The 12,889-nt window shown below is 43.9% G+C and overlaps 1 protein-coding gene across 6 annotated transcripts in view; it reads right to left on the bottom strand.

Moving 5' to 3' along the window:
• TMPRSS2 (transmembrane serine protease 2) overlaps positions 1-12,889 on the bottom strand; it is a 48,331-nt gene that overhangs the window by 23,353 nt on the left and 12,089 nt on the right. For 2 of the 6 annotated variants that reach the window (XM_066259331.1, XM_066259332.1), the window contains exons 2-3: positions 7,502-7,572; positions 754-976 (exon numbers count right to left, since the gene is read on the bottom strand). In XM_066259331.1, coding sequence (XP_066115428.1) covers positions 754-976; positions 7,502-7,572 — 294 coding nt within the window. Of the gene's footprint in view, positions 1-753; positions 977-7,501; positions 7,573-7,840; positions 8,032-9,408; positions 9,860-10,291; positions 10,316-12,889 lie in introns of those variants that run through there. The other 4 variants (XM_066259335.1, XM_066259334.1, XM_066259336.1 and 1 more) reach the window with 4 other exon arrangements.

The following is a 12,889-nucleotide window of genomic DNA, read 5'->3' as shown; positions in this document are numbered from 1 at the left end:
AACGTTAGGAGAGCCACTGTACTGGTTCTGGAAGAGGGCTGGCTATCCTAGTCCACTGCTGCACTGGGCAGGTCTTAACATAAATGACGAAGAAGAAGAAAGGGTCTGGGGAGGAAGGAGACAAAGTCCAATGCAAAGAAGGGGGGTGAATGAGAGCGTAAAAGAGATACTCTCTGTTGACACGATCAATCGATGAAAAAAGAACACACAGCTGGCAGTCCCTCAGGTCCTCTCTGCAGCCAGTTCAGGCCTGCCCATAGGTCATTAAAGCCAAGCCAAAATCTCAAGGACCTCACTAGCCACTTTACTCCCTGAACACAAAATCCTTATTGAGCCTCTTAACCACAACAGGCTGTATCCATGGAACTGCACCACAATGGAAGGTCAGATCGTTTACTCCTGCATCTAAAGCTTACCTACCATTTATTCAAGATAAGCCACAGAGGCAAAGAACAGTAAGAGAGGCCCATCCTGGAAGACCATCCTGGGAGGCAAAGCTGGGACAGGAGAGTTAAGGAAATGTGAAGATCTTTGCAGCTCAGAGACTCCCGAAAGGCCTTAGGACAGGAGGTGACCCTTGGGCAGCTGACAGCTTTGACACAGAGGAAGGGGAGAAGGAAGGCATGTTAAGTGGACCAGCTCCAGCAGCCGAGAAGAGTTGGCCACAGAGCTGGTGGGAAGGGAGCCCTTTAGAGAAGGCAGACCCCAAACTTGGGTTCCAGTATAGCAAATAAACACAAAAATGGGTCCTACTTGAGGTACACGGTGCCCCAGATAGGGACTTGGGCTGCGTGTGGATGACGGGTGTCGAAGCGTTTGTCAGAACCCTCGGGGTGTAGTGGGGTACTGCGGACGGGTAGTAGTGAGCCGGGTACGCTGGGTAGGCATTGGGGGCTACGGGGGGCGGTGGGGGATACAGGCGTTCAGGCTGGTATCCATGGTTTTCGTAGTAAGGTCCAGCACCTGATGGTAATCCCTAAACAATTAAAAAAAAAAAGATGAATAATATGAAACCCTAATGAATACATATATATCCCAGTGCACTCAGACAAGATACTGGAAGCATTCTTCAGATTCTTTTAGGGCAGTGTTTCCCAACCTTTTTTGTGCCATGCCCCACCTTAACCTTTCTAAAATTTTATGTCCCCCCCTATGTAACATACATAATTTTTAACATTAAAAAAATTGATTTGTTCACTTAATAAACATAAATGATAGGTTCTAGGAAGAAATCACTATGAAATTGTTAACAAAACACAGTAAGTAAAATTTCAAAACATATAATGAAAAACAGAAATTTAAATTCCAAATAATTTTAATACTGATTTTTCTATATTAATTTATTATTTTAATTTAGTGTGATCCTTGCGCTTGATGCTTGCTGCACAGAGATTTTATATTAGATTCCAATTTGGTTAGCTTTAGTCTCAAGTCTCCACATTGTGTTATATCCAGCCGATTTCTTTTTTTTTTTTACCAATAAATCATTTACAGCACTAAATCCACATTCAGCTAAAAATGAAGATGGAAACGGTAGCAATAGTTTTCTTGCACATTTGGTTGAATTTGGGTATTTGATTTCTGTTTCCTCACAAAGCCATGCCATCGCTCCTTTGATATTAAATAAAGCTTTAACTGACTCATCATTTTGCAATTCTGCGAGTTCTTCTTGATACTGCATAGTTGATAGATCAGACAAATCCACTAACATTGGCTGCATCATCCATGTTGGGAAATCAATTTGTTTTAAATCAGAAAATCTTTCTTTTAAATCAGCCGATAGAATATTCAAATGATTGACAATAACAAGTAAAGCGGTATCAGTTACTTCACATTTTTGGAGCCAATGAAACTGTTTAAAGTTTTTGTTGTTAATATGTTTCTGACATAACTCAATATTGGTAATGAAACCAAATATCTTTGCTTTTGCATCAACAAGAGTTTTATTTGTTCCTTGAAGTTGCTTATTTAAAATATTTAGTTTTTCAAAGATATCAGCTAAATAACTCACAAATGCTTTACCATCTATTGTTAACAGATACTTCATTTCAGGTTTGTCACTTAAAAAATCACTAAGAGTATCAAACAGTTCCATAAATCTTTTCAAACAGTTTCCTTTAGATAGCCATCTTACTTCAGTATGAAGTGAAAGTCTCACATGGTCTTCATTTTGTTCTTCACAAAATAACTTGAAAAGACGCTCACATTTGCCACTAGCTTTAATAGCATTAACACACTTTATTACTGTATGTAATACTTCATTCAGAACAGGCGAGATGTTTTTAGCTACCAAGTTTTCCCTATGAATAACACAATGCACAAGAATCATTTCTGGATTCGCATCTTTCATCAATTTTAAGCAGCCATTTTTCTTGCCCATCATATTGGGAGCACCATCTGCAGCACAAGATGTTCTATTTTTCATTGGTATATCATTGACATTTAAGTAGTTTTTTAGCTTATTATATATATCTTTGGAGGTAGTGGTGCTTTCTAATCTTTTACAGAACAACATTTCTTCAGCAAAATGTCCTTTATCAATATATCTTATGTAAGTTATCAATACTGCCTCACTGTCTCTCAAAGTTGATTCATCCATTTGCAAGGAGAATTTTCTTGTTTTCAGCTTTTCAATAAGTTGTTTTTCAATATCCTCACTCATTTTGTCTATTCTTCTGCTAACAGAATTGTTACTGAGTGGCACAGCTTTTACATCTTTGTCATCTTTTTCAAGAACCGTTTTAAGAAATGCTGATATTGACGGTTTTATTAAATTCTCTCCTATACTGTGATTTTCTCCAGTTTTAGCGATGAATAAAGAAATTTGATAACTAGCCTCAAGAACACAATTATTAGTTGAAGTATGAGCAGTAAATAGAGACTTTAATGTTGTTCTTTTTTCAAAATTTTTCTTTAAAATTTTAAAGTAACTCAAATCTGAATTAATATGAGCACTATGTTTCACCTTCAAATGCGCCTCAAGACGACCTCGTTTCATTGATTCGTTAGTCAAGCATTGCTGGCATAAAAGACAAAAAGGAATCCACTCATCGTGAACAGCGGGTATGAACCCAAATTTTAAATATTCCTCCGAATATTGACGAGTTTTTTTCTTGCTTGCACCACTCATTTTACTATGGGCTATAATAAAAATAAGATCAATTGGCCTGACCTGTGGTGGCGCAGTGGATAAAGCGTCAACCTAGAAATGCTGAGGTTGCCGGTTCGAAACCCTGGGCTTGCCTGGTCAAGGCACATATGGGAGTTGATGCTTCCAGCTCCTCCCCCCTTCTCTCTGTCTCTCCTCTCTCTCTCTCTCTGTCTCTCCTTCTCCTCTCTAAAATGAATAAATAAAAAAAAAAAACTAAAAAAAAGTTAAAAAAAAAAAAATAAGATCAATTAAAAACTAATATTGCCCTGGCCGGTTGGCTCAGTGGTAGAGCGTCGGCCTGGTTTGCAGAAGTCCCGGGTTCGATTCCCGGCCAGGGCACACAGGAGAGGTGCCCATCTGCCTCTCCACCCCTCCCCCTCTCCTTCCTCGCTGTCTCTCTCTTCCCCTCCCGAGGCTCCATTGGAGCAAAGATGGCCCGGGCGCTGGGGATGGCTCCTTGGCCTCTGCCCTAGGTGCTAGAGTGGCTCTGGTCGCGGCAGAGCGACGCCCCAGAGGGGCAGAGCATCGCCCCCTGGTGGGCAGAGCGTCGCCCCCTGGTGGGCGTGCCAGGTGGATCCAGGTCGGGCGTATGCGGGAGTCTGTCTGACTGTCTCTCCCCGTTTCTAGCTCCAGAAAAATAAAAAATAAAAAAATAAAAAAAATAAAACTAATATTAAAATATGTGTTAAAATATATTCAATGTGACATAGAGTAAACGTATACTAAAAATTCATATTTATTTAAATGTATATAACACATTTACTACACTACCACCGCAAATCAAAAGGTATCTATATTTTTTCCACTTGACAAAATTTTCTGGAAAGTTATGCTTCTAAAATTAAAATTGTCGTGCATGCACTATTATAGCCCCAATAATATTTATAAAATATTAGTGCTTTCTAGCCCTGATGCAAGAAATACTTAATAAAGAGTTTAATATTGATAAAAATAAAATCAAATACTTATACCAATTATATCTATACAATGTATATATGTATATTTATTAAATCAACGAGCTTTTACAACAGTTTTGACTGACATTTATTTCAAATTAACACCAACTGAATGATGTGAAACACTACAGAAGTTGCAATGGGCCAATTAGGTGAGAATAACTGCGTTGTTTAGTGAGTTTTTAAAACGTCCGGGGTTCCCCGCGGCAGATGGCGCGCTCCGTGGTGAACCCAGGACGAAGTTTACTTGACGACGCCAATCACCCAGTTGATATTTTGGTCTCATCAAACGAAATTATACTTAATAATTATTTACCGCAATTATTTAAGAATTGCATTTTTTGTTAAATTTGGCACCGATATCTAGCATTGCATTTAAATGGCCCGGGGTGAAAGAGTTAAAGTCGTGTCTAGTCCATTTTCAAATTGCCCCCCTTAACTATCAAATTGCCCCCCTGTGGGGCGTAGGCCCCACGTTGAGAAACACTGTTTTAGGGTGTCTATATTATACCAAAAGCTAAACCTACTTAGAATAAAAGCTAACCAGAATTCTCAATTAACTGTCAATAGATTTTATTCTATTTGTTTACTATTCATTTTTTTATTGTGGTATAATTACTATGTAATATGGTACTGGTTTCAGGTGTACAACATAATAATTCAACATTTTTACAAATTGTGCAATGATCACCACAGTAAGTCTAGTTAACTTCCATCAGCACACAGAGTTACAATTACTTTATGATGAAACTTTTAAGATCTATTTTCTTAGCAGTTTTCATATATGTAATACAGTATTATTAACTATAATCATCATGCTGTACATTACATTCCCCAAGATTTATCTATCTTAGAACTACAAGTAGTACCTTTTTGACCCCCTTCACCCATTTCACACATCATATTTTTTTTCCCTAACCCTAACCCTATACACATCACATTTTTAAAGAAAAAGTGTAGGCCCTGGCCAGTTGTCTTGGTGGTAGACCGTTGGCCCGGTTTGTGCATGTCTCAGGTTCGGTTCCCAGTCAGGGTACACAGGAGAAGCACTCATCTGCTTCTACACCTCTCCTCCTCTTGCTTTTCTCTCTCTCTTCCCCTCCGACAGCCATGGCTCGACTGGATTAAGTTGGTCCCGGGCACTGGGGATGGCTCCATGGCCTCTGCCACAGGCATTAAGAAGAACTCGGATGCTGAGCAACGGAGCAATGCCCCAAATAGGCAGAGCATCGCCCCCTAGTGGTCTTTCCGGGTGCATCCCCATAGGGGCACATGTGGGAGTCTGTCTCTGCCTCCCCTCCTCTCAGTGAATTAAAAAATAAATAAAAAATGAAAAAGTGTAGAAGTCTTGGAATGGTTCAACACCTCAAGAATGGGGCACAGGCGCTGGCCGGTTGGCTCGGCAGTAGAGCGTCGGCCTGGCGTGCGGGGGACCCGGGTTCGGTTCCCGGCCAGGGCACACAGGAGAGGCGCCCATTTGCTTCTCCACCCCCCTCCTTCCTCTCTGTCTCTCTCTTCCCCTCCCGCAGCCGAGGCTCCATTGGAGCAAAGATGGCCCGGGCGCTGGGGATGGCTCCTTGGCCTCTGCCCCAGGCGCTGGAGTGGCTCTGGTCACGGCAGAGCGACACCCCGGAGGGGCAGAGCGTCACCCCTTGGTGGGCAGAGCGTCGCCCCTGGTGGGTGTGCCGGGTGGATCCCGGTCGGGCGCATGCGGGAGTCTGTCTGTCTCTCCCCGTTTCCAGCTTTGGAAAAATACCAAAAAAAAAAGAAAAAAAAAAAAGAATGGGGCACAAAGTTATGAACTAGCGCTACCAGAATTACAGCCATTTGGCAGAGAGACACATGACAGTGGTTAAGGAATCTATGCAAGCTATTCTGCACATTCCTTTTCTATCTCCTCTTCTCTTACAGAAATGTATTTACTCACCCTCTGTTATTCATGGGCACATAACTGGTTTACCATTGCTTAGCAGTTCTGCATAAAACAATCCTCACACAGCACAAGCATTTTTGTGGAAGGGTGTGCAGGCTGCCGTAGCTACATTTCTGTGTGTGGAATTTCTGGGTCCAGAAGTGGAAGGTGCTGCTCCAGCCATAGCATTTTATTCTCAGCTGCAACCTGGTCTGGTTGCTATATTCTGAGAAATTCCTTCTTCTCTCTTTCTACTTAAGAATTGACTCTCCAGGCCAACCCTTCAAGACCCAGACCCCAGGAAGCCACTCTAGACCCCGTCAGCCTGAGTTCTTCCCTACGTCAGCACCCTTTAGTCATGCCCTGGCTGGGAAGCTATACTTGCCCCGTGATCAGTGTCTGAGGTCCCCATGCCAACTTTCTGCTTGCTCATTAACTTCTCCCCTGATTTTTTATTGATGTAGTCTCAGAGAATTTCTAAGAGGACTGGTACTCTGAGTAGAGGCAACTTAAGGCTTAGAATTTTAAACGGAGCCTCCAGGGAAGCATGATTATAAAAACGAGCTCCCAGAGTTCACCCTAGCTTAATAACTCACCCATGTTCTCCTTCAAAAGTCCAAAGATTATAAGTCTAAACCAGAGCAGAGGACAGAGAGAGAAAACGAGATGTAATCTCCCATCTAAATGGGGCTCCAGAGGCAGAACAAGCAGCACGTGTATTGGGCTTCTATCGGGAGCATCTGAGAACATGCCCTCCGCCCAGGAAAGGCCGCAAGCACAGTTGTTTGTCCTGGCGGATTCCTGTGCAGTGGATATGAAATTTTAAATGGACCCCCCAAAAATATATACCAGTAACAAATAAAGGCGGTGGGGATCAGGGGAGCAATAGGTCTATTTTCCAGATACAGGATCTAGAAAATTGTTATTAAACACAACTCTTTACTAAACATACTTATTCCCAGGTAAAAGATGAACCAGTGAGATATGATGGTGAACAAGGATAGTGCATTTGTCTTTAATGGGGAGCGGGCTGGGGGATTCAGTGAGAGAGAGCCAGCCCAACGCCCCATGCAATTATGACCTGTCCCAGGATATCAGGAAGCTAGGCTCATGTATGCTACACACCTTTTTCCCCTGGACTTACCGCCTCTTATCATCATCCTGCCACCACCTGTCCCCATACCGCCCCTGTCCTCTGTCCCACCCCTACCCTCAGAGCAGGAAGAGAAGAGGCCAAGGTGAGAACCCACATCTCCCAACATCCACCCAACGGCTTTGAGACTCATATCTGTGCGGCTACTGTGGGGCCACGCCCTGACTCCCACTCACTTGTAATGTATAGAAGGCCTTGACCAACATCCACGGAGCACACCCAGTCAGGACAAACAGCTCTTAAAGTGCTGAGCAACACACACCCCAGGAAGTAACAGAAGAAATAAGGGAACGTGGAAAAGTCCAGAAGGGTAATAGTTCACAACTTACTGAGTTTAAAGCCATCTTGACTTTATCAGCAACATCAGGTAACAAGAGGTATTTGGAATGTTCAAGATGACCTAGAAGAAAGAATGATAAGACTGTAATATTTCCGTACCAATTAGTTTCTGAAAGATCAGTGAAGAAAGCACTAGAAGACTGTCTAGGACGGTGAAAGTTAACTTACTCCAGAACAAGCAGTGGAATCCTCCCCACTGCCACTCACAGGAGTCTGAGGCTGCACCCTCCTCTAGGCTACCTCTACGGAAAGGAGAATCCAGGGACTAGGAACACACACAAGCTGACTCATAGCCTCAAGTTCAGCAGAGGCTACAGGTGGGTAAATACCTGGGGTCAACTCCTAGCAGGGCCACTTCCCAGAGGTATCATTGGGCAATCACTGACCCTCTCTGACTCTCGGACAGATGGACATAATCATGGACACTGTCTTCTTGTTCAGTTGAGGATTCAGCGAGAGGGTGCAGGCAGAGCCAGCGCTGGGGGACAGTGGATGCAGTCAGACGCTACCTCGCTCGTGGCTGCAGAGAGAGTACCACGGGCATGAGGAAGTAGCCACAACCCTGAGCAGGTGGTCTAGAACTTAGTACCAGGTAGAGGCCACACCTGACTTTTTAAATAAGCCATATGGAATCTTCCATTTCTTAATATATACCCATGTAAAAAAAATCTGTAAAACACATCCACACTCACTTACTACACCGTTTACTAGTCTAAATCCAGAAAAGAAAAAAATTCAGAACTAATCATTTGGACTGTCTCTAAGGAAGACAGAGCTCTGGGTCATTTGTTTGCTGATGTCTGTGAATGGTCTACAATATCTAGAAAGACCATCAACATGAAAAGCACTATGGGAAAGCCCCACCTGACATCCCTTTTCCTCTTGTAAGCAAATGAGGGCTCTTATCCACCCCTCCCTGCTTTCTGGCAAGGACCAAAGAATGCCTCAAGAAAAGGCCTTTGCAATCATCTGTCCACAAGATTGTATCCCCAGTGAGAAAGCTCTGGACTGCGAAACTGGCCAGCTCAGGTCTGAATGTTTTCCATCTGTGAAGTGCCCACCACACAGTAGGTGCTCAAACCGCAGCAGGCAGCACGGCACGTGGGAAAGCCCAGGACCTCCGGACTAGCCTCTGGATCCAGACCCCAGCTCAGTCCTGCATTAGCTGTGACCTCAGGCAAGTCAGTTAACATTTCTCTGCCTCAGTTTCCTCATCTGCAAAAGGGGCTAATAATAACACCCACCACAGGGCTGTTGGAGGCATGAGAGGAGTTGATGTTAGTGAAGTTCTTAGTAAAGTGCTGCATACATTTCTCTTTTAAATAGAAGTGATTGTAAAGATGATACATAGTAAGCAGCCTGATATGGGGGAGAGAGAAGGGAGGGGCTAATCATGGCATTTGCATATTTGCCTCTGGTTCAGGGCTCCTGAGCTACCAGCAGGAAGTCCACCAGCTCTGAAAACCCAGCAGAGTCCACTCCAGCGCACTTCTGTTCTTGCTGTCTCCTTAGCAAAATTGTTTCCTGGCTTACTAATCTAAAAATAACAACATGTTATGAATAAAAACACGAGGATGATTTCTTAATCTTGGGAAACCTCATTAACTAGGTTCCTCCCAAATGCACCAGATAATTTATTGACTGATCGTGTAAATATTAAATATGAGGACTATTTCATATGGACAGCATTGAGGTTTCTTTTTTTTTTAAAGATTAAAAATGTCAACAGCTTTCTGGGGAAGAGGAAAGAGAACTGATCAATATACAACAGGAGAGATCACCATTTGGAATATATATATATATACACACACACACACACACACACACACATGCACACATATATAATATTTAAGCTTTTAAATGGTATGATTATCACATATTAATATACCTTTCCTACCTCTATTCCATGAGGAGAGAACCTTCTAAGACTTGACATCAGCACAATGAGCTCCACTCCCCTCTCATCTGAGCAGGAATAAACCTGTCACTGTCCTGAGATTACTTTCAAAGGAGTCGCGGCCAGACGGGCCTTCCCACCCCTCTGGTTTGCCAGCCCTCGGTGGCAGTCACTGCCCCCCCCTCTGAGCCATCCCACCAGTCACAGGTTCGGATGAAGTTTCAGGAAATGAAAACTCGATCCCACTGGCGGCTTTCCCAGTGGAGGAGCCCTCCGAAAGGCATGAGGAATCGATGCTCCCAATCCAGGCTTCCTATTCATTCAAGATCCCTAACACTGAGCCGAGAAAGCCAGAGAGGAAGCCAAGCGCCCAGAGAGCCACGGCCATGAATTGTCCAGTAAAAGCCCAGGGACCCAGAAGTAATGGCAAGATATCCTGTCTCATCCAGCGATCCCACTAAACCTTAGAACCAAAAACACAAGTGTGCCCAGATCAGCTTCCTGGACTTTGGAATAGATGACGAGTCATGCTGCCCATAATTTTCTCTGGCCAAGAAAAAGGGTCAGGGGTGGGGGTGGGGAGAATTCTCCCAATGGAACTGGGTCTGAAAGGAGACCTGGAGATCACCTTTGGTCCGGCTGCTCCACAAACGGCATGTCCACGCCCACACGAGATAGCGAATCTCTAACTGGTCTCTGAAAGGAGCCAGGCCACCTGGCTGGCCAGAGAGAGACAACACTGTGCCACAGAGGTTCTTTCCTGTCATTTAAAGGACACAGGTGACTGTACTGCCTGCCGAACGCCAGCCACAATAAAGCACTTTTCCTTTAAGTGAGAAAAAAAAAAAGTGAATATGCCTTGAAGCTCCTTAACCCCACCTACCTTGTTGACGGCCAGCAATCGTCCACGTGAGTCACACCACACAGCATGGCACAGTTGTTTCGGTCCACTGTGGGCCTTCCTTTCAGGGAGCTGAGTCACAGCTGAGTCACCTGTGATCATGCCATGGAGGCCCAGCTGCAACCCATGACATAACAGAGCTTGTCCCAAACAAGAACAGACTCTCCTCACAGTATCTTTTCTCTGCACATCTCAGTATATGTTTACTGGAGACTAATTGGGAAAACCCCCAAAAGAATGCAAATGAGCTCTGTCTCACAGATGCTGACTCCCACCTATGGGGCCAGGAGGGTTCCCTATAATGAAGGCTTCACTGACTTCACCCTGCACTCCCATTTATGCATTTGCTCTGGCGCTGCAAAGCCCTGCTGGGAGCCTTTGAGGGGGACTGCAGGTGCGATAAGGTGTGACAAGCCAATGCGGCCCCCCTTCCTGGACCTCAGATTCTGTGTCTCTTCTTCAAACTCCAAAGCAATTATTAGCAGTAGATGCTCCCTATCCAATAAACAAATGACCCATGAGAGTCTCTTATGCCTCAACCCTGGTACAAAATCATATTATACACAAAGATGCTCTCATACCTGTTGGGGACATCACACACTGTCAAATTTAACAGACAGTGGTAGATTTAAATAACAGCTCAACACAAACAAATATAAGACAATCAGACAAACAGCATGCACAGTGATGAGAGACAGACAGACACCCCCTCAGGAAAGGTACTGGCTGTGTCATCCAACTTCCCTTTTTGATGAATGCCTCATGGTCCCAGCACACTTCTTAGGCAGGAATTGGATGTGGTCGTTTTTAATTTATTATTGTAAAGATCTAGCTTGCTTGTATTATACAAAGAAACTGTCCCAATATTCTTTGAGTTCCAAAGGCCAAATGAGAAAGATGTAATATTAGAACGAGAGGGCAATGGGACAAAACCACACAGGTCCAGGTGTGCAACACGGAGTGCACGCCTCATGTGACAGATGGGTCCAGGTCTCTCCAGGAGGGAGTGTGCAAAGGCCACCGGCTAAGAGTTATAGAACTTCTGCCAGTCAATCTGTGAAATGCAGACAATAAACAAGTGGAGTTGTCACAAGGATGAAGCGTGTAAGTGGCCCAGCACCAGGCCCAACATGGGGTGGGCACTCAGGAATAATACCATAACAGCAGCAGGGAGTTACCTTCCAGTTTCTAAGGAGCTGTTATATGGAAAAGGGACTCCATTTACTCTGCGTAAATCCAAAGGACGGAACCAGTATCAAAATGGTCAGGAATATCAGAAAGGCGGGTTTAATTCAACCCCAGGGAAACCACATTTCCAACAATGAGAAAGTTCAAATGTCACCTGGGTTGTGCCTTGAAAAGAATAGAGTTCTCAAAGTTAAAAATGTTTGATCCAATACTAAAAGATCATTACTCAAGAATATTCTAGACCCTGGTCAGTAGCACAGTGGATAAAGCGTCAGCCTGGGACACAGAGGACCCAGGTTCAAAACCCTGAGGTCACCGGCTTGAGCATGGGCTCTTCAGCTTGAGTGCAACACCACTGGCTTGAACATAGAATCATAAATATGATCCCTTGGTCACTGGCTTAATCCCAAAGGTTGCTGGCTTAAAACCCAAGGTCGCTGGTTTGAGCCCAAGGTTGTTGGCTTGAGCAAAAGGTCACTGGCTCAGCTGGGGCCCTCCCTCAATCCCTGGTCAAGGCACATATAAGAAAGCAATCAATGAACAACTAAGGTGCCACAACAAAGAATTGATGCTTCTCATCTCCCTTCCTATCTGTTCATCCCTCTTTCTCTTTGTTACTGTCTTTCTTGCAAAAAAAAAAAAAAGAAGTAATCAATGACACAACTAAGTGGAACAACAAGTTGATGGTTCTCTCTCTCTCTCTCTCTCTCTCTCTCTCTCTCTTTTTCCCTCTGGGGGGAAAAAAAATAAGAAACAGAGCTGGGCTTTAGCTGGGAAGTCAGACATGATGATCTTTTATTCTGTGTGGTCAGAAACTTGAAGAATGAATTCCAAACCCATCGTCCCTAGAAAATGTAGATCAAGGGCTGAAAGGAGGTCAGGTGTGGTGCCCTGCCAGGAAGGCCCCTTGGAAGGCAATGACCTTAAAGGGAACCTGACACTGGGTCTCAAGCCACATACGAACCAGCAATAATAAAGACTGAGCTTTGTTTCATCTTCCCATTCAGCTCTCACTTGGATATATTTTTCTAACAAACATCCACTGCACTGCCATCACCATGCTCTCTCTTCTCAGCCCGCCTCGAACACTCTCAATTCTTCCATCTGTTCTGTCCTTGAATGAACTTCTAGACCAGAAGCCCCAACCAAAAACATGTGGCACCCTCCAAACATTTCATTTTTCTTATCATTTTCCTGTACCCCTACCCCTACCTCCCCCCCTTCAATGATGCCTGATGGCTTACCTCCACTCAGAGACACAAACCAAATATCTGGACTTGTCACCTAGATTAAGTCCTTTTCCTCCTCCTCTCTGGCTTTCCTCTAATAAGAGCAAAAGCTTATCTTTGGGTCACCTCTCTTCTTCAAACTCCACAACTTACAATCCAAGTG

Source organism: Saccopteryx bilineata, chromosome 2 (assembly GCF_036850765.1).
Source record: "Saccopteryx bilineata isolate mSacBil1 chromosome 2, mSacBil1_pri_phased_curated, whole genome shotgun sequence".
Classification (NCBI taxonomy): domain Eukaryota; kingdom Metazoa; phylum Chordata; class Mammalia; order Chiroptera; family Emballonuridae; genus Saccopteryx; species Saccopteryx bilineata.
This window is presented reverse-complemented; position numbering and strand designations above follow the sequence as displayed.